Raw genomic sequence first — 27,451 nt, forward strand, 5'->3', positions numbered from 1 at the left:
TTTCCCCTGCTTCCCCTTCTCCCATGTCCCTCCGAATCATTGGGTTTGTTGTTTTTCTCCTTCGGATTGTTTATCCCGCCTATCTTATCTAAATAGACATGCAGAGACAATAATAAGCCAAAAACAAGACAAAGCAAAACAAAACAACAAGGAAAACAAAATAACCAATGGCAAAAAAAGAAAAGCCTATAAATCATTCCAGAGCTGTTTGTTCACGTTTAGGAGTGTTTTTCAGTCTAGTATGGTGGGGTGCCACACCCTGGCCCCAAAGTCTAGTTTTGGTATTCCCAAGGGACTTCATCACTTTGCTCCCCTTGCTGCTCTGTTGCACGCCCTTTGTGTTTCTCCCCGGCCCTCATAAACTTTCTGTAGCTCACTTTTATGATTGATTTTCTTGGGAAGCAAAGGCAAATCCATCTTGGGATCTCTTTTGGAACAAGGCCACAGTGCAAAACAGGGAAGATGCTTCCAACAGTTCTTACTCAGTGTGACAAGTGCACTGCTCATGGCGAGGACTCGGGGAGACAAAGGCAAGAGGTGGCCTAGGTAAGGTGTTCCTCAAGGAATCTCTGATTGTCAGGTCTGGCATTGCTTGGTCCCGTGGATTGTGATGTGATTTGTGCTCCTTTTGTTGTGTTTGGTGTTGGCTTCTGTTTTTGCAGACTAGAATAGGTGCTTCCTCCAGAGCTGGTGCTTTGGGGCAGGCTTTATGTAGCTGTGCCGATCTTTAGGTCACCCTGGAAATCTTCCAGGACAAGGGAGCTGTCCTTTATGTTGGTTTGTCTTTTATACATGTTTCATTGTGGCTGAGGTGGAAGTGTGCCAAGCCGATCCGTTTCCCATGCAGCGTTTATACACAGATTGTTCCGTATTCCCACAGGGTGCCAGCACTCTCATCCACACCGTAGGTTCCCCATTTCCATCTGCCCAGCTTTCCGGCCCCTCTCTGCCTTCTTGCCTTGGCTCTTGTGCAGACGGTGCCCATTTGGTCTTGTCTGGTTGATTGTTCTGAGGAGCACGTTCCTCCCTGGTGCGCTACTGTTCGCTTTATAGACCTTAAGGGTGTCAGAGGAGCATGGTCTTGGGGGTTCCTCCAGTCTCTGTCAACCAGCAAGTCTGGTCTTTTCTGTGGATTTGAACTCTGTCCTCTCACTCTATCTGGCACTTTCTCTTGGGCTCCTGGTCAGATCTGTGGATGGTGGGAGCTGGGCACCATCTGGTTCTAGTCTCAGGTTCGTGGAGGCTATGGTTCACGCTGTCCATCAGCCCTTTGGACTGATTTTTTCCCCATGAGGTTTCTTCACTCTTTTTAGCTCTTGATGGGAAGAGACCAATAGTTGTAACTTAGATGGCCCTAGTCGCTAACTCACCAAAGTAGGATGTGACGCGTTCTTTATAGACTATGTTATGCGAGTTGACTTCGATGTTCCTAAGATTATGGTCCAAAGCTCAGTGTCTCAGCCCTGCGAGGTGTTTGCTGATGACTAAGGTTTCCCTGGCTGTGTCCCTCTGTACATTAGGAGTACTTGGGTGTACGCACTGCATGTACAAATAGGCGTGGAGAATACCTTTGCCAGCTCTGAACATGCACACGCATGCACTCCCATGCGCTCTCTCATCCCTGATCAGTGACCATCCCCTACTGGTAACTACCTGTATCATGCGTTGTTGTTTAGTATTACTATTGTTGCAGTGTTCTGTGCGTATGCACTGCTGCTGCCTTTGCCTCCTGTCTACCTCTCAGTGTCTGCCTTTGCCTAGTTATGTGTTGTGTTATGTTATTGTGTTGGCTTTCCCTTCACCAAAGTTACCACGTGGTTGCTATCTCGTTAGTGGTGTTCCTTCCCATCTCTTCTTCCATCCTGGGAACAATCACATCAAATAATGTTCCCGTGTGTAGATGTATTCTTGACCTTCTGTAATAGCCTTGCCATGCAGTGTTTACCCGTTTGTCCTCCAAGTTCATCGGTCTTAGGAGACCTGTTGTGAATTCTTTGTCGTTCTGTAGCTTTGCTTACTGTCGCACTGTGTGTACGCACCACAGGTGTGCTTATCCACTCCCCTGTTGCTAGTGTTGTTGTTGTTGTTGTGGTTGTTGTTGTTGGTCTCTTCAGTGTCTTCTTTTGGTCTCCACACTGTAGAGCTGTTTGTGTTCGTTAGGTAAGTCGCGTGTCTAATAGAAACGCATCAGCTTCTATGTTTTCAAATCTGTTGCTGTTCCTCAATGCTGTTGAGTCCATTCTGACTGACAGTGACCCTGTGCCCGAAGCACAAAACATGCTCAGGCCTGTACCGTCCTCACAGCTGTCACCACGTTCGAACCGACGGCTCCGGTATAAGTTTTCACTGTATTCTGTTAGGCTCCTTTTATCTCAGCTGCTTCTGTTGTAATGTCACTCATCTCATTTCTTAATTTGGTTATTGTATTTTCACATTCTTTTTCTTCTGTCAGTGTGGCCCATCTACCTAATTTATTGATCCTCTCAAAAAACAACGTTAGGCTTGTTGATTCTTTCTGTTATTTTGTTCTTGTGATTTAGTTCTAGTGTTTATTCCGTTCCTCAGTTATGTGGGTTCCTTTCCTGCTCTTTTGCCCATTGGTTCCAGTTGTACGGTGAAGCTATGAAATCTGGCCCTTCCTTCTTTTCTCACGGGTGCCTTTCTTGGTGTGGGTTCCCCTCTGAGAACTGCTTTGGCGATGTCCTAAGGGTTTGGCTACATTGTGTTTGCATTTGCATCAGAGATTTTTTTTAAACTTCATTTTAAATTTCTTTTACCCAGGGGCTTTTAAGCAAAATGTTATTCAATTTCCACATCTTAAGAGTGTTTTCTGTTGTTCTTCCTATTATTGATAGTATTTCAATGTTTATTTATTTATTGAAGCTTGTGGCCTAAAATGTGATCTATTTTGGAGAGTGGCCTGACCCCTGGGAGCTGGAGGAGACTGTGTAATGTGTTGCTATTGGGCAGGGTGCTCTGGGTCGGCATGTCTGTGAGGTCAAGTCAGTTGACTGAGTTTAGATATTCTGTATATTTGTCAAATTTCTAGTTGTCCTGTCCATCCTGAAACGAGTGTATTAGACTCACTGTTCTTATTATACAAATGTTTGTTTCTCTCTTCGATTTTGTTAGTATTTGTCTTATTATTATTTTGTCATTCAGTGTATAAATATTTAATTTGAAAATGCATTCTTGGTGGATTGGTCCTTTAATAATTATACAGCACCCTTCCTCATCTATTATGATGAAGTTTGATTTAAAGATTATTTTATCAGAGATTAATATTGTTACTCCTGCTCTTCAGTTACTGTTTGCTTGCTATGTATTTTTTTTAATCTATTGATTTTTAACTTACGTCTTTTTGTTTAAGATGTGATTTTTGTAAGCAACATATGTATGAGTCATGTTCTTTCATCTATTCTGCTACAGCATCTCTCTTTTTTTTAGTCGTTTTATTAGGGGCTCATACAACTATTATCACAATCCATACATACATCAATTGTGTAAAGCACATTTGTACATTCATTGCCCTCATCATTATTCTCAAAACATTTGCTCTCTACATATGCCCCTGGCATCAGCTCCTCATTTTTCCCCTCCCTCCCCGCTCCCCCCTCCCTCATGAACCCTTGACAATTTATACATTATTATTTTGTCATATCTTGACCTGTCCAATGTCTCCCTTCACTTCCTTTTCTGTTGTCCGTCCCCCAGGGAGGAGGTCACATGTAGATCCTTGTAATTGGTTCCCCCTTTCCAACCCACCCTCTCTCTACCCTCCCAGTATAGCCACTCACACTGCTGGTCCTGAAGGGATCATCTGCCCTGGATTCCCTTTGTTTCCAGTTCCTACCTGTACCAGTGTACATCCTCTGATCTAGCCAGATTTGCAAGGTAGAATTGGGATCTTGATAGTGGGGACGGGGGAAGGGGGAGGAAGCATTTAGGAACTAGAAGAAAGATGTATTTTTCATTGTTGCTACATCGCACCCTGACTGGCTTGTCTCCTCCCTGAGACCCTTCTGTAAGGGGATATCCGGGGCATACAAATGGGTTTTGGGTCTCCACTCCGTACTTCCCCCCTCATTCACTATGGTAAGATTTTTTGTTCTGATGATGCCTTATACCTGATCCCTTTGACACCTCGTGATCACACAGGCTGGTGTGCTTCTTCCATGTGGGCTTTGTTGTTTCTGAGCTAGATGGCCGCTTGTTTAGCTTCAAGCCTTTAAGACCCCAGATGCTATATCTTTTGATAGCCGGGCACCATCAGCTTTCTTCACCACATTTGCTTATTCACCCGCTTTGTCTTCAGCAGTTGTGTTGGGAAGGTGAGCATCATAGAATGCCAATTTAATAGAAGAAAGTATTCTTGCATTGAGGGAGTACTTGGCTATTCCGTCTCTTGACTTGTTCGTTTAAACCATGTATGTTTAGTATGATTATTGGTAGACAGCAATTTACTGTTGCTGTTTTGTTACGCTGTGTGTGTGTGTGTGTTTGTGTGGTGTCAACAATTTGTTCTGTTTACCTTTCTGTGCCGAGTTATTGTGTTTATGGATTTTCCTTTCATTTTCTTTGTTTTTGCTGGTTTTGTGGCTATGGGATCTTTTAAAAAAATGTTTTAACTCTATGTGTGCAGGCTTATTTTTCTTTCTGATTAGGTTAAGCATTTTATCTTTTTAAATGCAAAACAATCTGTTATTTCTTGATATAACCTTACTTCCTCTCCATATGAAAATTCTATTTCTGTACCTTTTATTTCCCCTTTTTGTTTTAAAGTTGCCATTGATTACAGGTGAAAATTTTTGTTTCTCCAGTCATGTAGTGTTAATGTATTCTGAGAGGTCTTTATCCAGATGATGCTGTCGCATGTTTTAATCTCAGGCTGCTGTGTAATGCTGTTGGTTCTCTCTTAGAGGGACTCTTTAATACAATTGGGTTTTAGACATTCCTTTAATTTTTTTAGTATATTTAAAAAATAATATTATTAGAGGCTCATATAACTCTTATCATAATCCACACATACATCAATTGTGTAAAGCACATTTGTACATTCATTGTCCTCATCATTCTCAAAGCATTTGCTCTCCACTGAAGCCCCTGGCATCAGCTCCTCATTTTCCCCTCTCTCCCCACTCCCCGCGACATTCTTTAATTTCTGATTATCTGTGAATGCCCTAATTTCATGATTACATTTTAGAGACAATGTTGCTGGATGTATGAGCCTTTGTTAGACATTTTTTTTAATTTTAACAATTTATTGGGGCTCGTACAATTCTTTTCACAGTTCATACATATACATACATCAATTGTATAAAGCACATCTATACAGTCTTTGCCCTAATCATTTTTTCTCTTTTCTTCTTTTACATTTTATTAGGGACTCATACAACTCTTACCACAATCCATACATATACATACATCAATTGTATAAAGCACATCCATACATTCCCTGCCCCAATCATTCTCAAGGCATTTGCTCTCCACTTAAGCCCCTTGCATCAGGTCCTCTTTTTTTTTTTTCCCTCCCTCCCCATTCCCCCCTCCCTCATATGCCCTTGGTGATTTATACATCGTTGTTTTGTCATATCTTGCCCTATCCGGAGTCTCCCTTCCCCCCTTCTCTGCTGTCCCTCTCCCAGGGAAGAGGTCACATGTGGATCCTTGTAATCACTTCCCCCTTTCCAACCCACTCACCCTCCACTCTCCCAGCATCGTCCCTCACACCCTTGGTCCTGAAGGTATCATCCACCCTGGATTCCCTGTACCTCCAACCCTCATATGCACCAGTGTACAGCCTCTGTCCTATCCAGCCCTGCAAGGTAGAATTCGGATCATGGTAGTTGGGGGGAGGAAGCATCCAGGATCCGGGGGAAAGCTGTGTTCTTCATCGATACTACCTCACACCCTAATTAACCCATCTCCTCTCCTAAACCCCTCTATGAGGGGATCTCCATTGGCCGACACTTGGGCCTTGGGTCTCCACTCTGCACTTCCCCCTTCATTTAATATGATATATATATACATATATATACATACATATATACATATACACATATATACACATACATACACACACTTATATCTTTTTTTTTTTTTTTTTGCATGATGCCTTATACCTGGTTCCTTGGGCACCTCGTGATCGCACTGGCCGGTGTGCTTCTTCCATGTGGGCTTATTTGCTTCTGAGCTAGATGGCCGCTTGTTCACCTTCAAGCCTTTAAGACCCCAGACACTATCTCTTTTGATAGCCGGGCACCATCAGCTTTCTTCACCACATTTGCTTATGCACCCATTTGTCTTCAGCGATCCTATCATGGAGGTGTGCAGTCAATGATATGATTTTTTGTTCTTTGATGCCTGGTAACTGATCCCTTTGGGACCACTCGTTCACACAGGCTGGTGTGTTCTTCCATGTGGACTTTGTTGCTTCTGAGCTAGATGGCCGCTTGTTTATCTTCAAGCCTTTAAGACCCCAGTCACTATCTCTTTTGATAGCCGGGCTTGTTAGACATTTTTATCTTCTAGGATAGATGAGGAGGCTCCAGAAATTCTGTGAGGCAATTCCATTATCTTTTAATTCCATTTTCCCACAAACTTTGAAACTCCCTCATATATTCCATCCTAATGCTTTATTCCCCATCTGGCAGTTTCTGCCAAGAAGTCAGAGCCTAGTTTTATTGGTGCCCCTTTGTTGGTAATGTTTCATTTCTCATGAGCTGCGTTCAGAATGCTGTCTTTGTGAGTTTGATTTTGATCTGCCTTCATTTGATTTTGGTGACCTTCTTATGGGGGTCTATCCTCTATGAATGGAAATATTTTGATCTTTCATGAGCCTAGGTGTCAGGGGAAGCCAGCCCCTAACACATCATTACGGGTCTGGTAGGCGCAATTGTACAGCGATAAAAAGTAAAGATCATAGCAGAGTTATAGAGAGCATGAGAGATATAAGGGAAGTATTGAAATAAATGGGAGTCAGACACGTTCCATGGTAGTATGCTCACCTCTGCCCCACTTGCTGGTCCACGTGGAGGGAGAGAGTGAGATTTAATGCTAGCCCAGGCCTTTTATATTCTCTGGGGACATGCAAGCCCCCTAATTACAGGTGAGGACATACGTCACTGGAAGGGGCTGTCCTATAGGTAATACAGTAATGAGAGTGGGTGGTGGTCTAGGGACATATACGCAATAGGAAGGGAGGGATTGGGGTTATACATGTGACAAGATGGGCAGATCCTAGGTTTAGGGTAGCAGCTTAACTTTGCCCTATTCCCTAGATCTCCATAGGAACCATTATCAGTAGGGTGTAAACCCCACCTACTGGAAGCAAATAGATGTCTGCAGGCGTCCAATGTCTTTAACAGCAGGGAGTGGGGCCCATTGCAGTCTGGCAACTCACAGGCCCTCAGGGAGGATGCCTGTGAGCGTCTGGCCTCCTCCCACACCTAGGGACATTTTATGTCAGCAGATCTTCAACATTTCTCCATGTGGTTTTATTTGTGTCCCCCTGTCTGGGTTTCCAATCAGGACTAGATGATTCCTCTTGATAGCGCCTTGCTTAACCTTTCTTAGGCTTTCTTTGTTTTTATTCATTCGTTCTGTAGATTGTTTCTCTGTAAACTTTGCGTCAAGGGGTTTGTCCTCTGTTTTGCTGATCCTTTCTTCCATTGGTTCACTTCTACAAGTGTGCTTCGTTAGGAAAATCCCAGTTTCTTTCCATGTACTTTTAAAAGACCCCTGCGGGTGTCTGATCCTCCCTCCCTCCCTGCTCTGTGGATGCCAGGATCCCTGGAGCTCTTTCTTTCTTCCTGTGCCTTCCTTTCTTAGATCGAAGTTTTGTTTTGCTCATGTTGCTTCCCTCCAGATGTGCCTGTAGGTTTCTCACCTGGGACACCGTGAAGTTGCCTTCCTGGGTGCCTCATCCAGATTGCTACCGGCTCTGTCTCAAGATGAGCCAGGAGAGTTCCTCAGCCCCCTCCATGTCTCCCCTCGGCTGCCATGTTTGTTCAATTCTCCTTCCAGGTGGTGTTTCATTCAATCCTTTATCCCTCCTTTTGGTGCTCAGGGTTCCTGGGCTGCTATCTGCATCTGTTTCACATCACCTGCCTGTATGTCATCTCTATCTGGCTCTTTAAATCTTCTCTCTAGGGGGTCAGTGTAGTGTATCTGACAAAGTCTCTAGATTGGCCCCCTCCAGTGCACCTTGTATGTTGGTTGGAATGCTTGCCTCGCTGACCTGGTGGATGCCATCTTTATTCTGCAGGTGAAGAGTGATGCGCATTGCTCTCTGTGCAGATTGGGAGTGAGTCTTCACTGATCTGCACCAAGTGAGCAAATGGTTTGCCTTCAAAAGGTTCGTAGGAGAGTTCTAAGAGAGTACCAAGATTTTCCAGATTTTATTGAGCACTTAAGATCCTTAGAAGGACCTTATTGTCTACAAGCTGAAGCCCACACTCTATGGTCTGGTATGAGCTACTCCCCAGAACTGATCCTGACCTTGCTCTTCAGGTCATTCTCTGTCTCTGGGACCACCAAACTTTACTGTTCTGTGAATGAAAGCTTGTCCCTGAAGTGTCCCCTGACCTTTTAAAGTAGTAGTTCTCAAGTGGATCATGTTTCACCAGCTGGAAGGCTTCTTCCTCCCTTCCTGCTCAGCAGGGGTGTGTATTTCATATTCTCTGGCATTGCCTTGTTTAGACGTCTTGCTCCATCTCCTCTGTTGGGTCTGTCAAGGCAGGGACTTTTTCTGACTTCTGAGTGCATCTTATAGGAATGCCTGGCTCAACACCTGCTGAACCAGTGACTGACTGAACAAGCTGACCGACTGCAGATTCTTGAGGGCAGTCCTGTGGGGAGTGTCTCAGACCACACCACCAGGATTGCCAGTTGGGGGCAGAAGCATTCCCCCAGCATGGGTCCTAGAGTGGCTTTCGGCCCATTGCTACCTGGTTCATCTCACAGTAAAACTCGATACCCAGATGACCCCAAACAAGCAGCCATTTCGATGTGAATGTGGGGCTCAGAATGGAGCCCCAAAGCCCATCAGTAGACAATTGGACATCCCCTCACAGAAAGATCACAAGGAAGGGACAAGCCAACCAGAGTGCAGTATAGCACCGAGGAAACACACAGCATTCCTCTAGTTCTTTCATGCTTCCTCCACCTTACTATCATGACCCAATTCTACCTTACAAATCCGGCTAAACCAGAGCATGTACACTGGTACAGATAAGAGCTCTCGACACATAGAATCCAGGACAGATAAACCCCTCAGGAACAATAATGAGAGTGTGATACAGTGAGGGAAGGGTGAAGGTGGGGGGGAAAGGGGGAACTGATTGCAATGATCAACATACAACCCCCCACCCCCACCCCAGAGTTGACGAACACCAGACATGTGAGTAAAGGGAGACAGTGGATCATGTTAAATATTAAAATAATGTATAAATTATCAAGGGTTCACAAGGGTGGGAGGGTGAAGGAGGGAGGGGGAAAAAGAAGAGCTGATTCCGAGGGCCCAAGTAGAAAGAAAATGTTTTAGAAACGATGATGGCAAAATATGTACAAATGTACTTGACACAATTGATCTATGGCTAGTTATAAGAGGTGTAAGAACCCCCGATAAAATGATTTATTGACATTAAAACAAAACAAAAAACTAGATACCAACTCATAGCGACCCTGCAGGGCAGAGTAGAGCTAGCCCCTGTGGGTTTCTCAGATGTGCGTCTTTATGGGAGTAGCAAGCCCTGTCTTCTGCCCATGAAGCAGCTGGTGGTTTCAAACTGCTGACCTTGCGGCTAGCTGCCCAGCGTGTAACCACTTAGCCCCGGGGCTCCTGTTCCTCTCAGAGCAGATGTGAAGGAAGGCGATGTTACTGTGGTTCAGAAGGGCACTGCCTCTCAGTTGGTGCTTCTCTCATCCTAGTTCACCCCCCGCCCCCCCCCCCCCCCCCAGTTGCCCCAGCACTAGTGGAAACTTAGCAGCACCTGATGTCTGGGCAAGTGTATGGACTTCAGAGTCACTGCCCACAGCTCTTTCTAAAATCACCGTACTGCACCCTGAGTTTTCTTCTTTGCTGCTACCTTGTGCCTCTCCCGCCGCATGAGAGAACCCCAAAGGGCCTCCCCAGCTGTGAGCAGAGCCCCTCTCCCTGGGAGGGAAAGTCTGAGTGGCAGGGGTTCTGACCCCTCCAGCCTGGGCGGGTCTTTTGGACCCATTGGATGACCGAGGAGGACAGTGCTCCACCTGGCTGTTAGCCTCCCAGGTGTTCTGCGCAAGTGCTGGATGACCTGTCTCAGCCCTGCCACCTCTTGAGAGAGGTTACAAACAAAACAACTAACTAAAACAAACAAACAAACAAAAAACGACAACAAGCAACATAACTGAGTAGCTGAAGTAAAAGGTCTCTCTTCCTAGAGATGTCTTCCATGAACACCAGGACGGCCTTTCTTCATTTCTCATGAGAACACATGCACGGGAGCCCTTTCAGAGCCCTGTTCACGTGTCCACCGGCAGTGATGGGCTAGCCCCATATTCCAGTCTTACAACTGAAGTAAAGCAGACCATATGCCGCCTTGCCAGGACCCTCCACGCCCCAGAGCATGCCAACCATGTGACCCGCTTTATGCTCCCCAGCTAGGCAGAGGATGGCCACTTTTCCTGGTGCAGCAGCTAAAAACAGAGCCGATCGGGTGCTGCCCACGCGGAGGCCTCGGGCATGTCCCCAGCCTCCTGACTGAGTGCCTTGTTCCCCAAATAGCTTTGTTTTCCCGGCATTTTCATTGATCCACGGTGCAGGCGTCTTACGCCCGGGAAAAGGCGGTTCCGTCTCGGAACCCTCCGGAGCAGTGCTGCCCCATCAGGGTCACCTCGATAGCAGGTTGCCACTTAGGACTTTAAAGGCTTTTTGGGACTCTTGTTGCTACCCAGAAGTTTTCCACATTTATATATGAAGCTAACTTGGATACTTGGGAATTTGAAAAAAGCTTTCTGAGTGATTATTAAAAACAAACAGGACACCCCACCCTCACCTCTCGTCCTCTGAAACAGAGTTTTCAGGAAACAGCCCCTGGCCTGGGGCGTGGAAGGAACCTGGACGTCCCTCTTGGAGCCTACGTGCCCCTGCTCACTGCGCCTGAGTGCGGAGAATGGCGGGGCGGGAGCGCAGTGGAGGGGCAGGGCCGGCCAGGGGCTGGCTGCCTTTGTACTTGTGCCCAGGGGGTGCCAGCACCACGGGTGCCAGTACGGAGTGAATGGAAGGCCATCCGGACACAATCAGAGCATGCTGCTTCCCAGCCTGAAAAGGCCATCTACAGCACCCAGCCTGGAGAGGACTCCTGCTGCCCCCACTCCCTGGGAGCTGGGGGGGGGGGGCCCAGCCCCTCTTCCAGTTGTCCACTTGGCATCTAGGCTCAGTGAGAAGTTCCTGGGACTTTGGAGCAGCATCGCCCCACCCCTCGATCGAAGTGTTCTGTCCTCCCCTCCCCCAGCCTGGCCACTGCCTCCCAGTGCTTAAGCTGGTTCACCTCCCGTGGTGTTTTCCTTGGTGAACCCCAAAGAGGGTGTGATGTGAGGGTGCACGCTTTGTTTTGGATTGTGGCAGATAGTGGCACACCAAAGGCCACAGTGACATTGTTGGGGACAGTGTGCAACTGTTTCTTAAGCACCGTCCACATCCTGGAGCCCAGGATGGCCTAGTGAATGAATGGAAGCTGTTGGGAACAGGAAGGGGGAGGGAATTACAAACACGGGACTCTTGCAAAGCACAGCAGAGGAGCCTGTGCCTCAGGAGCATCAGCGTGTCTCCATGGAAACCCAGGCCTGCGTCATAGCCGCTGATTCCGGGTGGAGGGTGGTTTTTGGCCTCTCTTTCCACTCACCATTGATAAGGCCTGCAGGGGTATTGTGAGTTGAGCCACAGACCACTGCAATACAGTGAAGACGGCGATAAAATGAGCCGCGCAAATGTCTCAGTTTCTCAGTGCACGCAGGTTCTGGCTACACTAGACTGGCGTCTGTTAAGGGTGTGGTAGCATTCTGAAAGGAGAATCATAGTGATGATTCATTGGGCTGCGATCTGCAAGTTCAGCGGTTCGAAGCCACCAGCGGCTCCGAGGGAGAAAGATGGAGCTTTCTCCTCCTGGAAAGAGTTACAGTCCCACAAACCCACTGGGCAGTGCTGTCCCGTCCTGCAGGGTCGCTGTGAGTCGGCAGTGAGTTTGCGGATTTTGAACAAGCTTTGAAGGATGTGGAAAATTACCAACCTGTGGCGCAGAGACAGGAAGTCAGCACTTACTGTTGGGAAAGCGGTGCCAGCAGGCTCACTTGTACCCCCTAGGGCCGCCCCAAACCTTCTCACCCCCGTAAAAACACACAGTGTCTGCGGAGCACAGTTAAACGAACCGCGAGAAAATGAGGTCCGCCGGGCAGTGTTCGCAGCAATGCCATCTTCACCATCCGGAACACAGACCTTCTGGGGGCTTTACTTTCCTGCGAGGCGAGGTGGGCAGTGGCCCGGTTTCCGTCCACCTACCCTGTTCACATACGCCCTGTGCTTAATAAATATGCTGGAATATTCGAGATGAAAAGATTCACGATATTTTTTTGCAAGAACTTTAGTTTCGCCATAGGAAAAGGAAGTAACGCATGATTTTAAAAAGGGAAAAAGTTGTTCTTCATCCTGAACGTCTCTCTCTGCCATCGTTAGGGAAACCCGTTTCCCCCCCGGAACATGGGGTGAGCGTGGTGTTGCTTAACCTGAGAACTGGGCAGAGTCAGAGACTAAGTAGCCTCAAGGGGCCACTCTTAACGAACGTCAGCAAGAACAGAGAGGGAAATATTTAGTGTCTTGAGTCTGATTCTTTTTTCCCCGCAGGAGACCCTGAAAACTGAGGGAGGGAATTAAATTCCAGTAAACATTATAAAAGTAAAATATATCTAAAAGTATTTTAAAACATCTCATCAGATGGTGCCTATTTTTAAAAAAATTAAAAGATCATTTCATTGGGGGCTCTTAGGACTCTTACAACAGTCCACACATCAGTTGTGTCGAGTGTATTTGTACAGATGTTGCCATCATCATTTTCTAGACAGTTACTTTCTAGTGAACCTTTAATCACAGCCCTTCCTTTTCCCTCTCTCCCCCACCACCCTCGTGACCCCTTGATAAATGATACATTATTATTATTTTCGTATCGTATACCGACCGCTGTCTCCCTTTCCCTGTGGTGTCTGTGTTTGTCTCCCTGGGGGTGGGGTGAGGGGTGGTTATGTGTCCATCATTGAGATAGGTTCCCTCTCCCTCCCTCCCTCTCCCCACCTTCCCCCTACCCTGCCTTTTATTAGCATTCCAGTAGCTTGAAATAATGTCCCCTGTGCTCTGTTTCCCATATTGGAAAGACCCTTGGACTCGGTGGGGACCTCACGTCCGTGGCGACGTGGCCATTGTCCTACTGGTTCCTGGCTTGTCCAGTGGGAGGTGCCATCCCTCCCCGCCCGAGAGTGCAGGCGGGAGGACTGCGTGAGCCACGGGGTGTGGAGGCGCTGCAAAACAGTGCCACTGCTGCTTCCACCAGGGCTGCCTCCACCTGCAGGGATCTCTCCTCAAGGCAGCTCTGCTGGGGAGCCCGGGGAGGGAGGAGGGGAGTGCCCCTCTTGGCCATGGGCGCTCTTGCTCGCCTCCTCTCTCCATCCTCCCTCGTGAGTTGGAAACGTCATAAAAAGCTTGACCGTTTACATGAAGCAGCAATAGACATCGATGGATCCCAGAGAAACACCTGCTATGAAGACCAAGGGAGGAATGATGGCTGGGAGGAGTAGAATCGGAAACCGCACGTGCGGTGGGCGGCACAAGCCCCATCGTGGATTGGCCCCCAACTCTCCTGCAAGGCATGCATGAAAGGCAGCCGGCCGCGTCAGTCTTGCATTTTTACCTGACAAGCCATGTTTTGCCTGTTTTTGTTTCCCCCTTGATTTTACTCACAGCAGAAACACAGCCTGTTGGAGTGTTCTGCCCTTGGGTGTCTCTGGCGCCCTGTCCACAGACGTGGGAGGTGTAGCGCCCAGTGCCTACTTGAGAACCCGCCTGCCTCAGGTGGCGGCTGGGAGCCATCTTGTTTGGAGCAAGGAGGTGCGGGTGGAAGCTAGGGCGGCCACTTCTGGGGGGTGTGGAGGAGGGGATGCCTTTCCGTCAGCCAGGGCCGTTCAGCTGCGGGTTATATCCCTGTAAACCAGCCCGTCTGTCACATGGATGGCTGGAAACCCGAGTCCACTCCTGTGGGACTTCTGTTGGCAGTGAAGAACCCTAAGCAAAGGAGTTTCTCTGTGTGAGATCTGCACATATTGACTAAACACAACAACTACGAACTCCCTACCATCGAGTCAATTCTGAGTCACGGTGACCCTATAGGACAGGGTAGAACGGCCCCTGTGAGTTTCCCAGACTGTAGCTCATGATGGGTGTAGAAAGCCTCATCTTTTCTCCCGAAGAGTAGCTAGTGGATTTGAACTGCTGACCTTTCGGATCGCAGCCCAACAAGTAACCACAACGCCACCAGGGCTCCCTGTACATGGAATAGAATAAGAATTTACATATTCAGTAAGAGGTGCTCTTTACCTTTTTCTTCTCTAGGGGCCTGTCCACTGGCTACTCACGTTGTGGTGAAATGAGGCGATTCCACTCAGCTGTATCTCCCTCCTCAGCTCCTTTGTGGGAATGAGGCTGGGGGGTGGGGGTTGGGGGCAGCCACGTTACAGCTTGACTTTAATCTCCAGTCTCCGGAGGCCCCTGGTCTGAGCTGAGTCCCTCCTCCAGAGGGAGCTGGGCACTTGGAGAGGGAGGGAGTCTACCAGCTCAGCCCCGTAGGCGGTGAAGCCAGGGGATGGAGAGTGAGGACTATTGACTTCTGTGAGGTTCACCGTGGGGGCTGGGTGATTTGTAGGGGGCGGGGGAGGATGACGTGGATAAGCAGGGGGCAGCTTAGAAGAAAGTCACCAGTGCTGCCCACACGGGAGTCCCTGGGCCAGATCCACCAGGTTTCCGCACAAGTTTGGTAAGCCGTCCCAGAACCCTGCCTTTCTGCTTAAGTGCGTCCGCTTGGGTTTTCCTGGCTGTTAGGTGTGGTGTGTTGGCCGGGATGGCAGTGAATCCCCAGGGAGTCAGAGATGGGGGAGTGGCTTCCTCATCATTTCAGTGTTTGCACCCCCTCCCCGGGACACTGCAGGGTTTCACTGCGGGGGGAGCTGACAAAGCCTGGTTATTTCCCCACTCCCTTTCCACCCCGATTTGGAGACTTCTGGGGTCCTTTTAAGAGCAGACATTACCCGGGCAGGCCCTCCTGGCCAGCGTCCAGGCAAACTGACAGTGAATTGTGTTGGGGCTCTAGTGGCTGAATGGACCGGGGGACAAGCAACCAGACTTGGGTCGGTGTGAATGGTGTCACACTGGTGTGCTTTGTTTCAAGGCCTGCACGGGCAGCTCTCTAATGGACTGTCGAGGGCCAAACAGTGTGTTTATTATCTGCTTGCTGCGGTATTCTGGGAAACACTGTGAGTGTCCAGTTACAGGGGAGCCCCGTGCTTGGTGTAAGAGGGGTGACACAGGAACCCTAGATGAACCCACGCCTTCTAGAGCCTCGAGCATCCCTCATTCTAGCTCCCAGGTGTCCCTGACTGGGAGGAGGACAGCAGCAGGCCAAGCCATCCCCCAGTAGAAGATTCCAGAGGAAGTTTGGCCTACCCCAGTGCAGCCCTCAGACTGCCCACCCCTTTATGTTTGCGTTGTTTCCTGTGATGCGCTTCCGGAGCACAAGCCTGCCTGTACCCCAGGTCCCAGTGCACAGTCAGCCCTCGGCTGTTAGTCGAAGAAATTGTCTGCTCCCAGAGAAGACAGAGCATGAAGAAAGGATAGGTGGTTAAGAAGATGTGGCTGAAGTGTGAGATGTGTGAGGGCATGTTACCGGGTCTGGGAGTGGGGGGTGGAGGGGGGAGGTGGTGCAGGCCACAGGACCCTCCTTCCCGAACCTACAGCTGCTCCGGGCACTTCCCCAGCTGCGGTTCCTCATTCATTGACACGTCTTTCTCACCCCTCAGACTGGTTTGGCACCTGGGTTGCCAGCACAGACATTGTAAAGCCCCCACTCCCCCCTTTCAAGGAGACTTACTTTCAGACTAGTTTTTCGAGAAAGTCCCCGCAGGGCAGGGCAGGTCGGTGGTTCGCAGATGAGCACAGGTGAGGAGCTTGCGGCTGTCCCTGGAGACAGGAGGAGGAGGAGCTGCAGTTCAGGAAGGGCTTAAAGGCCTCAAGGGTGGGAAGGGCACTGGCAGCTGTGGCTGGTGCTAACTAACCTGTAAGGTGTCGGGCGCTGGAGCAAGTGAGGAAACTGCTGGAAGTGCCCACAGGTATCCCTGGAGCCGTGTCCATGGACAGTGGGGCCTCAGACTGGGGCAGCATGTGGGGTCCTAATGGGGAAGATAGAGCCCACGGGAGTGCCGGTGATCTGGACCGGGATTGGGAAGTGTGCAAGAAGAGCAGAGCCGTCAGGAGGAACTGCGCTGACCGTGTTTCTTGGCTGGAGCCAGTAGGAGGATGGCTGAGGGGCAGACTGAGGAGGGGAGAGGCCATGCAGTGAGACGGATGGCTTCTGTGGGGCCTTTCTAGCCAGGGTCTTGGACTCCCACCAAATGGTGAGTGGGTTTATGCAAATAAGGTGCTTGTGACTTAACCAAGGGGATTGGACAGGTTGCTAACGATGCAAATGAAATGCATGATACTCTCGTTGGGGTGGTGCCGTGAAAATAAGGTATGCAAGGAACCCTAACAAGGGGATCGGTCAGCTTGGCCATCCCAGGGCTGGGAAGAGGGAACCTGACTACCGCCAAGAAGCAGCGTCGGGAGCAGAGCAGTCTTTAAACCTCAGAATCCCTGTCCCCCAGCAAACTAAACCAAAGCAAACTCACTGCCATCGAGTCGATTCTGACTCCTGGCTGCTGTCATACCAGGGGCAGTAAGAGCCGCCGAGATAGCAGGAGACCTCAGTGCCTGCTTCCCGGCCCACCGTGAAAGAGCTAGATGCCATCGAGCAGAGGCTTGATGGCAGACTAGGATGTTTCTAGGCACGTAGTGGCACAAGGCTCACCGATGCACTGAGTGAGAGAGCAGAGTACCTTTGGGCTGAGGCTTACTGATGGAGTAGGGTCCCTCTGGGCACGTATCAACCAAGTTACATAGCTCTGTCACACGACCGAGGCAGGGGCAAAGGAGAGGCACATCGGAGACTAGACTGTCCTGACCCAGCGACTGTGTTCTGGGCCATTCCTTGTTCTGAAGTGTCACCTGTGAATTCCCTAAGACTGGCGAGTATTGTCTGAGTTCTTGGTGGTCCTTACAAGGGATTCGCAAACCCAGCACATAGAGTGCTGGGCGAGCGATGGACGGTGTCAGAACCCGTCAAGAGGCTGGAATGAGGAGCTCCGCCAAACCTGCTGTTTGGGTGCTGGGGATGGGCGGGGGTGGGGTGGGGGTGGGGGGCGGGGTTGGCTTCCTCCCCTGATGAAGTTAAGAGTTGGTCAGAGGGGTCAGACCCCTCCCCCAGGCCCTTTTGAGGAAATGGGAGGAAGAGAACTGGGACAGCTGGCCATCAGTGCAGAGAGGAGACCTGAACTTAGGGGCTTTTTCTGCTCTCCCCACCCTCCCCTCACGCTCACACCCACACCGTGTTGCTTAGAGGGATGTTTGTGTCTGTTGAAGGAGTCTGGAGGTGCTGAGCATTGGTGTGGGGTGAAAGTATTACATCAAATCAGTTGCCAGAGCATGGGGGTTCATTGAATGAGGGGAACAGGGCTAGTGGGGAATGAGGAAGTCAGAGATTGGATGCCTCCGCTCAGGGTCAACCCAGCAGAGGCCTAGGCTGGAGTTTGTGCCTGCAGGTGAGCAGACCGCCAACGGCTGCTCCCCCACCCCATGTTATTTTCTGACACTCAGATGCTGACAGGGATGAACCGAGGCTTTGCAGCACCCTGCTGTGCAGGCCCTCTTGGGGTGTCCCTTCCTGCACTTCTCTCTCCCAGGCCCCGTGTGGGCCCAGGAAGCAGGAAGCAGGGGAGAGCTGGGCCCCTGGCCCCAAGGGGAAGGAGGAAACAGGCCTGTGGACAGGCTTTCTCTGAGCAGGGTGAATACAGTTAACGTACTTGGCAGCAGCTCACCAAAAGGTTGCCTGTTTGCAATCAGCCAGGGGTCCCTGGTGATCTGCTTCCCCCAGATTCAGTGATTGATCCCCACAAGTTGAGGACGTGTTGGAGGTGCTTATCGTCTTCCCACTCCTGAGGGGCCTCGTGGTAGCCTCTCCACCACCTGAGCTCCTTTGTCATGAATGAGGGCCTGCTGGTCCAGTGGACGTCCCCAAGCATTGTACAGTAAGTGTTAACGGGTGATTGAGGTTTCAGTTTTCATTCATGACTCATTAGTGAGATTATTATTAATTGAATGCCTGGCATGTGCCAGGCATGAGTTAGAATAACTAACACTAGTGGGGAGAGAGGGAGAAAGGAGGAGCTGATACCAAGGGCTCGATAGAAATGTAATGTCTAGAAAAGAATGATGGCAGCATATGTACAAATATGCCTGATACAGCTGATTTATGGACTGTTATAAGAGCTGTAAGAGTCCCCAGTAAAATGATCTTTTAATAGAGAGTAACTAACTCTGGCTTCTGTAACAACACCCCCAACTCTCCACAAGCTTTGGCTCCTGCTCAAGTCAAGGGCACCGTGGGCTGTATTGAGGAGGGCCGGTTTGCGGTGGAGGGCTCTGCTCCACATAGTCCCAGGGGTCTAGTTCCCTCACATTCAGTGACCCCACTGTCCCCCAGGACCTTGGAATTATTCAGTGCATCTTCTAGGAGTGCGGTGGGCGGGGGAGGTGCGGGGAGGGAGGAGGTGGGGCCCCGTCTGCTCGAGGCTGGTGCTCCCCTTTTGTGTCACTTTGAGTTGTCCAGCACTTGGCCACCCGGCTTCACAGAACTGGGAGGGTGCTCGAGAGAGTGAGTCCCTCTCTACATGCCACAGTCACCGCCAGGGAGGCCAAGAGGGTGCTCGCTCAGCGGGGACACTGGGTCTGAGTATAGGCTTGGGCCACGCGCCCAGAGCCGTGTGGGAGAAGCCAGGAGGCTGAGTTTGGCACTTAGGAGACATATTGTGCCCGGGCAACCAATCCACAGCCCTGTGTGAGAAGGTGTGTTCTCATAAGGTACAGACCCACTCAGCCTGGGTCGGGGTCCTTTGTAAGAAAGGCCATGGGGGGGATGAGGTCTGCTTACAGGACAGACAGTTGACAGGACGGTGGTGTTTGTCTCTCTGTGAAAGACAGAAAAAGAAGGCACCAGCGGCTGTCGAGCTGATTCTGACCGGGGGCCTCCACGTGGGTGAGGACAGAGCCGGCGTCCTGCAGGCTTGTCCACGAGAGCCGCCGGGCAGCCGACCTTCTGAGCGGCTTCCCTGGGCGGGTTAGCACTGCCCATCTTTGGGCCCGTAGTTGAGCAGGTGACTGCTTGTGCCACCTGTCGTTATTGCATGATTCTTAGTAATTAGTAATTGGTGAGTGATTTGACGCCTCACTGACCAGTCGTTGGGGTTCTTGTGGATTCTGGGGTTTTGAGCGAAGATCCTTCCTCTTTCTGCCTCCCGTAGTGATGGATGATTCAGACTCGGATAGACTTACGCCTTTCCTTTGACTTTCTCCCTCGGGAAGCCCGCATTTGGAGCCTAGAAGCTCAGCGAGGGTTCGTTGGCCGCCCACGGTGGTGGCCATGGGGCAGCAGCAGCCTCCTGGTGGCTTTGTGTAGCCTCTGAAAGTTCAGCCTTCACCACCGCGTGATTTTGAAAAAGTCGCCTGCCCCGGCTTCTGTGTGCTCCTTATTTGAAAGTCACCCCGAGAAGCACTCCAGTGCATGCAGCTGGCGAGGGTGCAGTTATCCTGGCTGGCGGGTACCAGGCTGCAGTGCCTCTTTCAGGTCTGAGACTCCGTGGTTCCCCAGGAGAGCCCCCATGCACGCCTCTCCCAAGACTGGTTCCCCGAGAAGCTTGGGACAGCTGTCGCCAAACCTCACCCATCTCGTGTACCGGTTCGACCAGCCGTACCCATCGCCACCTGCTTGTGCTGCACTCTGCCACCATCTCCCCGAGGGGGCATGCGTGAGCGGGAGGGAACCTCTGGGTTTGCCCGGAATTTGATGACTGGCTCCCTCTTGTCAGGAGGGGCCACATGGCCCTCACAGAGTGAGGGACTGAGGCAGTTCGTTTCATGACATATCACTGCTGCTTTTTTGAGAGAGGAAAAGAGAGAGAGAGAGAGAGAGAGAGAGAGAGAGAGAGAGAGAGAGAGAGAGAGAGAGAGAGAGAGAGAGAGAGAGAGAGAGAGAGAGAGAGAGATAGAAGCGAAGCAGCACCCTGGTCCTAATAACTCTCCCACACCCTCTGTTGGCTTTGATGTTTCTCCTTAATGAGCTCTGGTCTTCAAACGGGCCGAGAGGAAGAACAGGGACCTTGGGAATAGCAGGAATCCTTGGCGAGTATCCTTAAATTAATGAGATTAATAAGAAAATCAAGCTCAGTTGTGCAAATTGGTTTCGTGTTCTGGGCCTTGATGGCTTAAATTGCAGATTCTAATTAATCTCCCCGCCCCCTCTCCGTATAACTACAAATGACTCCTGAGGTCTCTTTGACCCAAAAGTTTCTCCAGTTTGTAAACTCTTATCTTGCATTAAAAAAGCCCACTGATGTTCCCCTTTAAGTATTTCTAGCCCCAGAAATCTCATTTCACACATAAGGATGGCCTCTTTCCTTAGGGGAAGTTACTTGGTCAGGGACCCTGCATGGGGAGAAGAGAAAGGAGTGAGGGTGGTGGATCTGGGGGCTTCCCTGGGGCGGACAGATGTGGAGCTACAGGATGGGGCCCCTGGCCAGTGGTGCCTCTCCACTGTCCCAGGTGAAGGTGACTGGCCACCCCACTAACTGAGCCATGAGCATGGCAGGCTGAGAGGACACTGGGGACACTTTGGGGAAAGACCGGTGGGGGAGGGGAGAGAGCCTTCCTTGAGCTAAATTCAGCATCCAGGAGGTGCCCCCTTCGGCTTCAAGCCAATGTTTGGTGAGACCAGCACCCCAAGAAAGAAAACTGCTTACCCTTAAGCATACCCTTAGACGTGGCCGCTGTCTCCGGGAATCTTCCTAGGAGCTCATTTCCCGGTGCCGAACCCTTTAAACATGGCTGTAACCAGAGCACTGGTGCAGCGCCCGGGGAAACACACAGGACGCAGAGCTACTGCCAGCGTTTCTCTCTCCACGGCTCCCCAGGCTTGCGTTGCTGCTCAGAGAACGCAGTGCAGTCTCGACTGAGTTATAAAGACTAGTCCTGTACGGCGTCCTGGGCTTTCACACAGCAAATCCACTCCTGACCAACGCCCAGATTAAAAAATCACACTAGGCAGAACATTGCCACACCCTGGCAGCCTTCTTTCTGCCCTGCCCAGGCAGTTCCCACTTCCTTCCGCCAGCCCTTCTCCTGACTTGAAAGTCATGCGAAGGAAGCGTCTGTCATGGGCCCTTGGGTGGCTGGCTCCCCTGCCCCCCACCCACCTGGAGGTTAATCCTGAGCTTCACCAGGTTGCTTCACCCTTGCTCCTCTTGATGGGCATGCGCATGGCCTCCCATTTCTGACCATTAGGAGTTTGACAGAATGTTCTTGACACGTCTTTCGGTGAACTCCAGGGTGTGCCACTGCTCCTGTGTGTTCTAGGGCAGGTGTGTGTTCCCCTGGAATAGATGTCGCTGTTTTCCAGGGTGGTTACTCAGCATCCGCAGCCGCCAGCCAGGGACCCGAGTTACAGCTGGCCACATTCTCGCGGCACTTGGTCTTACTTGTCTTTTCCATTTTAGCTGTCGGAGTGGGTGCGCATTGGCATCTCATGGCTTTAATTTGCATCTCTCCGGTGACTCATGAGGCTGGAGAGCCTTGCGGGTGCCCCCGGCTTTATTAGAATCGTTTTTTAACAGCCAGATAATAAATGTGTCTTGTGGAATTTCTGGAATATACTCACCTGTCACCCGAGAGTTTAGATTGCTTCCAGATTTTGATGTTTCAAGTTTTATCACAGCAAGCATCTGTTCACTAGTCTGTCCCATGTCCGGGACTCATAGAGAAGAAATGGCTTGTTTGTGCTGAAAAATTTTGATAAATAATGCCCACTGCTTTCTGAATGCTTGTACCATTTCAACGTGTTGTCATCAGTATGAGAGCCCTGCCCCATTTCTTTTGCGGTGAGTATTCCCAATGAAAGAACAATCGTCCTCATTTGGAGGATTAATTTAGGAGAATACTGTTGTATATAGTGTTACTTTCAAAGTTACTACTAATGGTTCAATCACTTTTCTAATGTGTATACCGTGTGTGGATCTTTGATCAATTCCCATCCTTGGCCACTTGGATTCTTAGTCATTGGTGAGACACTGGTGTGGCATTAGTGACAAGTGACCTTAATGGCAAAGTGCTTCCCCACCCTGTTCACTGTTTGCATTACATAGTTTTCATGTAAATCCTCCCGATGCCAAGAAGCCAGCGGATCTTTACCTGGGTGTCTTCTCGTTACCTGGGTGTCTTCTCGGTGCCTCCCAGCTGGGGCTGAGCTGCCCAGGCTGAAGGTTCCTGGATGCTCGCAGTGGAAGAGGTAGAACCAGCCAGGGAAACTGAGGCTACCCAAGGGGCTGAGTGAACTGCTCTTGCTGCCCTGCTGTTTCAGAAGGCTCCTGAGGTCTGCCTGACAGCCCCACAGCCCTGCTGGCCCAAGGGTGCTCTGTTTGCATGAAGGCACCTAGGGACGAGGCAGGACCTTTGGAGTGTGGTGCCCTGGGGGGGGGGGGGTGTTCGGAGCCCTCTGCCCTTGTGGGATGGGTACAAGTGATCCCCAAAGAAGAACCGAAGAGCACACACCTTTTGTGGGTCAGTAGCTTCTTCCAAGGCCTGTAGGTGTGAGCAGAAAATCCTGGACTTGAACTAAGCCAGACCCCAGCTGCCCTCCTGGCCTTTTAGAAGTGGCCCAGAGGTTCTCAACAGGTCACTCCCGGAGGAATGTGTTCTCTGTCTCCATCCTTCGCGGGGCCCTCAGTGAAATCTCCCTTTGGACTCTAGCCAACAGCATGAGGCTGGGAGTGTCAGTGAACATGGAGGTCTCTTGGCTTTGCCACACTGAAATGATGTCCTGAACGTATCAGGAACTCTGTGCTGACCAGTGTGTGTCTGTCTGTTTTCAGATGATGGGTTTGGAAGTGCTTCTATGAGGACCGGCCACGGGTCTCTACAGGTCCAAGAACAAGCATGCCCAGTAAGTGACTGTGCATTCACGTGGGGCCTTTGGCCACAGAGGTGTTGACATTCGGGGGAGGGGGGACTGGGGTGTGTCTCTGGACACAAAGGAGGCCTTTGAGAGGGCTGTCTTAAACCAGGCTTATTGCTTGGCCAAATAAGCTCAGCTCTTAAAGGTGAGCTCCTTTCCGGGACACCCAGAATTGTCACTTAGAGGGCCGGGAAAATTAGGCACTCACTTCTTGCTTCCTAACCTGTGAGGTACCAGCCCCCATAATCGAACAGGGCCAATGGGCGGCTGTGTAACTGAGGGGTAAAATTAAAGAGACATCAGACAAGAGAAGGCATGCTATGATCTCAGCAGTCAGATGTGCGCAGAGAGAGCGAATATATTTCCAATCACCGCTTATGTACACTTAGGGGACGTGCAAGCCCCCTACTTATAGGTAACCACATACGTAAACAGGTAGGGCTGTACAATAGGCATACGTGTGACAGGAGGGGCATGAGCTAGGGGTGTACATGGAACAAGATGGGTGGACTCTAAGGTCAAGATGGCAGCCTAACCTTGATCCTCCTTGAGTTGGCTTGACCTTGTCTTTGGGTTTCCTTCAGGGGAGCACTCCACTGTTCTTATCAGCAGGTAGTGGGCCCCACTTAGGGTGGGGCAGACAATAGGGTCTGACTGCTCTAGATGGCTGATAACCCTCAGGGAGATAACTAAGCAGCTGACCTCCAAGTGCATAGCCATTGACCACGTGTTAGCAAGCAGCATCTTAGGTTTGGCGTCGCATATGGTGGGGGCAACCTGGGGAGTAACCTTTCTGTTTCCCACACCTACCACATGGAGCACGGTGTGCTGTGGCAGTGCTGTGGCTGACTCAGATGGCGGTCGTCCAGCTCCCGCACTTTGCGAGACGCTCTTAGGACAAGCACTGAGTCAGGACAGATGGCCAGAGTGCATGGTTCGCCGGAAAGGGAGCAGAGGCCAGGGCACGTGTGAAGTCTGCAGAGCTCCTTCAAGGAGAGGAGCATGTCGGAGGTGTGGCCTTGGTCTCTCTCCAAGGTTCAGCCCTGTTGACTTAGCCTCCCAGAGGCTGGCAAGTGTCTTTGCGTAGCCCTTGCCTCTTCCAAGAGGGGGTTGCCGAGAACTGACTGAAAAATGGAAAGGATCTGTGAAGCACAGAGGTAGAGCGGGACACACGAGGAAATGTCAACAAGCCTGTTTCATGATTGTGTGTCAACCTTCCTTTCAGATGTGCATGTTTTCCTTGTAGAGGGCGTGACGCCCTTGTGGGCCCCAAGGAGAGAAGGGCTTGAGACCAGCAGGCGCCATACCTGGCTCCTCTCCCACCAGAGGACCCAGCCTTCGCAGCGCCTTGCCTGTGTGAGGTCATGGGCGCTTCCCCTGAGAGCACCTTGTCTCTGGGCTGGCCATTCACATGGCCTCTAACCAGCGCTGCTCTTCTTGCTCAGGGCTGCTGCCGTCATAGGGAAGAGGGCCTGGTGACTGCACTTCCCTGGGACTCGGGCGTGGTCAGGCCCAAGTACAAGAAGCACATCTCCACCAATGACATCATGACAGCAAGAGAGCACAGCCCCCGCCATGGCGCCAGGCCCCGCTCCATGATGCAGCGGGCATCCACCATCGATGTGGCAGCTGACATGCTGGGCCTGTCCCTGGCAGGTAGGAGCTCTCCACGGGCAGGCCCCACTCCGTGGCCTTGTGGCAGTGACTGTTTCAGGCTGGTGGGTGCCCTGGCACGGCACGATCAGGCCTAGGATCTAGCTGGGATGGACGCCTCCAGTTGTCTGTTAGGAGATACGTGAGAGGATCCCTTGCACGTGTCAGCCTGGTGCCCCGGCTGTGATCAAAGCACTCCCCAGTAGGAGAGTGGGGGCCTGAGGAGGAGGGGGCATTTGGCTTAGGGGCCCAAGATGCTTACAAATCAGAAGGCAAAGTATTAGAAAATGAGGAAATCACTTTCTATAGCAGGTTTTCAATGATGGTGGTGGGGGGGGGTAGGGGGGTAGTAGGAAGAGAGCCTTGGTGATACAGTGGGTTCCTCATTGGGCTGCTAAGTCCAAGGTCAGCAGTTCAAAAGCACCAGCCACTATGTGGGAGAAAGATGAGGCTTTCTGCTCCCGTAAAGAGTTACAGTCTCTGAAACCCATGAGGGGCAAATCTACCCTGTCCTATAAAGTTGCTGCCTCACAGTGGACTCGGGGCAATAAGTTTGGGGTTTTGTGGCGTGGGAGTGGGTAGAGTGTTGTGAAACCACCCCCCATTAGTTCTAGAATCAAGGAAACATTTAATAAGAATAATTCTCCCCCCCCCACCCCTACCCCACTGTTATTTCTTTTCAGGAAATGTACAGGATCCAGATGAGCCCATTTTAGAATTCAGTTTAGGTAGGTATCTTATTACTACATTAAAAAAAAAGATGTGACTTAAAAATAACTCCCACTGCCGGCACACATTCATCTCAAAGAAGCTGCTGTTGCTGCGCCCCGCCCCCCCCCTCCCTGTCGCATTTTCCCCAGACACGGAAGCCTGACACAGGTGTGAACTTCCTGTCGGTGTGAAGAAGCCTCAGAGGCCAACTCCTGTCTGGGTGTGAGCCCGACCCACGCAGAGCTGCCAGCAGACACAGCCCCATCACCCCCTGCAAGGAGGAGCGCAGCGGGCTCAGAGCTGGGGCTTGGACTCAGCTGAGTCACGCGCTGGCTATGTGTGTGTGCGTGTGTGTGTGTCTTTGTGTGGTTGAGTGTAGCTCTCTAGCCCTTGGCTCCTTGCTCCCATGAAAGGCGCTGATGACGCCTGCCTGCTCTCCCTCTCTGGGGGAGGGTAGGATGAACACACGCACGTACTTAGAAACGTGCTGCCAGGAAGCATGGCAGTACTATGGTTTGCCTTGGAGCTAGGAGAAGAGAGCTGGGTGGGGCGCTGCCAGAGCCCAACATGATCCAGTGCCGCTCTGCCCCTGGCCTGCCCTCTCGGTGTAGGTCTGCATTGGCCAGTGGCCTGGCAGCCGTGTCCAGGGGGTGGCATGTTCTAAAAGTACCCCACGGGGAGTGGGATGACTGGTGCTAGTCAAAGGCTAACTGCGTGGCCTTGACCCTGCGAGACCAGTTTCCTCCTGTGTTGTGTGGGGGCATTGCTGTTTGTGTGAGAGGCCAAGAGGATCGTGGGGATTGGGGGGTGGGGGAGAAGGCAGAACTTTGAAAAATTACAAGACTATAAAAAGGTAAGCACATTATTGTCAAATAAAAAACAGGAAATTCTGAAAAGGTTCCAATTTCAAATGAAATGATCTAAATCAATCCACCACCTGGCCCTGGCTCTGTGGGTTTCCATGACTACAACCCCTCATGGGAGTAGAAAGCTTCATGTTTCTCCCAAGTAGTAGTTGATGGTTTTGAACTGCTGACCTTGTAGTTGGCAGTCAACATGTAACTAACTACACCACCAGGGCTCCTTTCTGAACACCTGGGCAAATAAATAGGAAGAGGCACGCTAATTCCAAACGGTGAGGCATTTGGGGAATGCCCACAGTCTAGCCGGGAAGAAGGAAAGCGGAGGGAGGACTGACTACTAATTAGGGAGGAGAGTGGCCGCACTTACCTGTCAGTGAGGGCCATGGAAACCAAAGCAGGTGATGTGTCCCAGAGGGCCCGGGAGCTCAGGAAACCAAATAGGGGCTTCTTCTCAGAAAGTTTCTATTAGGAAGAGTTCAAGGTTGCTATTCCCACTACACTCCTTCAAATGTGAGAGCTGAAAGATGCTTCACTGCAATAGAGCCTCAAACCAAGTTACTCCCCCCATATCCTTCTGGGGGCGTTGGAGGACACGCTCCAACCCAAAGAGAACCCGTGGAGAACCAGGAAGACGTGGGATCCAGGAAATGGAGTGTGTGCCAGGAAGGTGCGTGTGTGTTCAGCCTACAGAGCAGCACTGAAATCAGAGCAGAGGCTAAAGGGAGTGGGGAGGGGACAGAGCAGTGTGGTTGGACTGGTCTCACTGAGAGAAATTACAGTTTCGAGAAGCATGCTGTGCAGCCCCTGGAAGCACAGGCGGGTCATGAAAGGAGA

The 27,451-nt window shown here is 50.7% G+C and overlaps 1 protein-coding gene across 9 annotated transcripts in view; it reads left to right on the forward strand.

Annotated features, from left to right (window-relative positions):
• The window catches only part of INPP4A (inositol polyphosphate-4-phosphatase type I A), a 133,787-nt gene that overhangs the window by 57,736 nt on the left and 48,600 nt on the right, over positions 1 to 27,451 (forward strand). For 8 of the 9 annotated variants that reach the window (XM_075563198.1, XM_075563196.1, XM_075563202.1 and 5 more), the window contains exons 2-4: positions 23,308 to 23,378; positions 24,836 to 25,046; positions 25,727 to 25,771. In XM_075563198.1, coding sequence (XP_075419313.1) covers positions 23,331 to 23,378; positions 24,836 to 25,046; positions 25,727 to 25,771 — 304 coding nt within the window. In that variant the 5' untranslated portion in view covers positions 23,308 to 23,330. The remainder of the gene's footprint in view (positions 1 to 23,307; positions 23,379 to 24,835; positions 25,047 to 25,726; positions 25,772 to 27,451) is intronic. The other variant, XM_075563199.1, reaches the window with a different exon arrangement.

This window comes from Tenrec ecaudatus, chromosome 11 (assembly GCF_050624435.1).
Source record: "Tenrec ecaudatus isolate mTenEca1 chromosome 11, mTenEca1.hap1, whole genome shotgun sequence".
In the NCBI taxonomy this organism is placed as follows: Eukaryota; Metazoa; Chordata; class Mammalia; order Afrosoricida; family Tenrecidae; genus Tenrec; species Tenrec ecaudatus.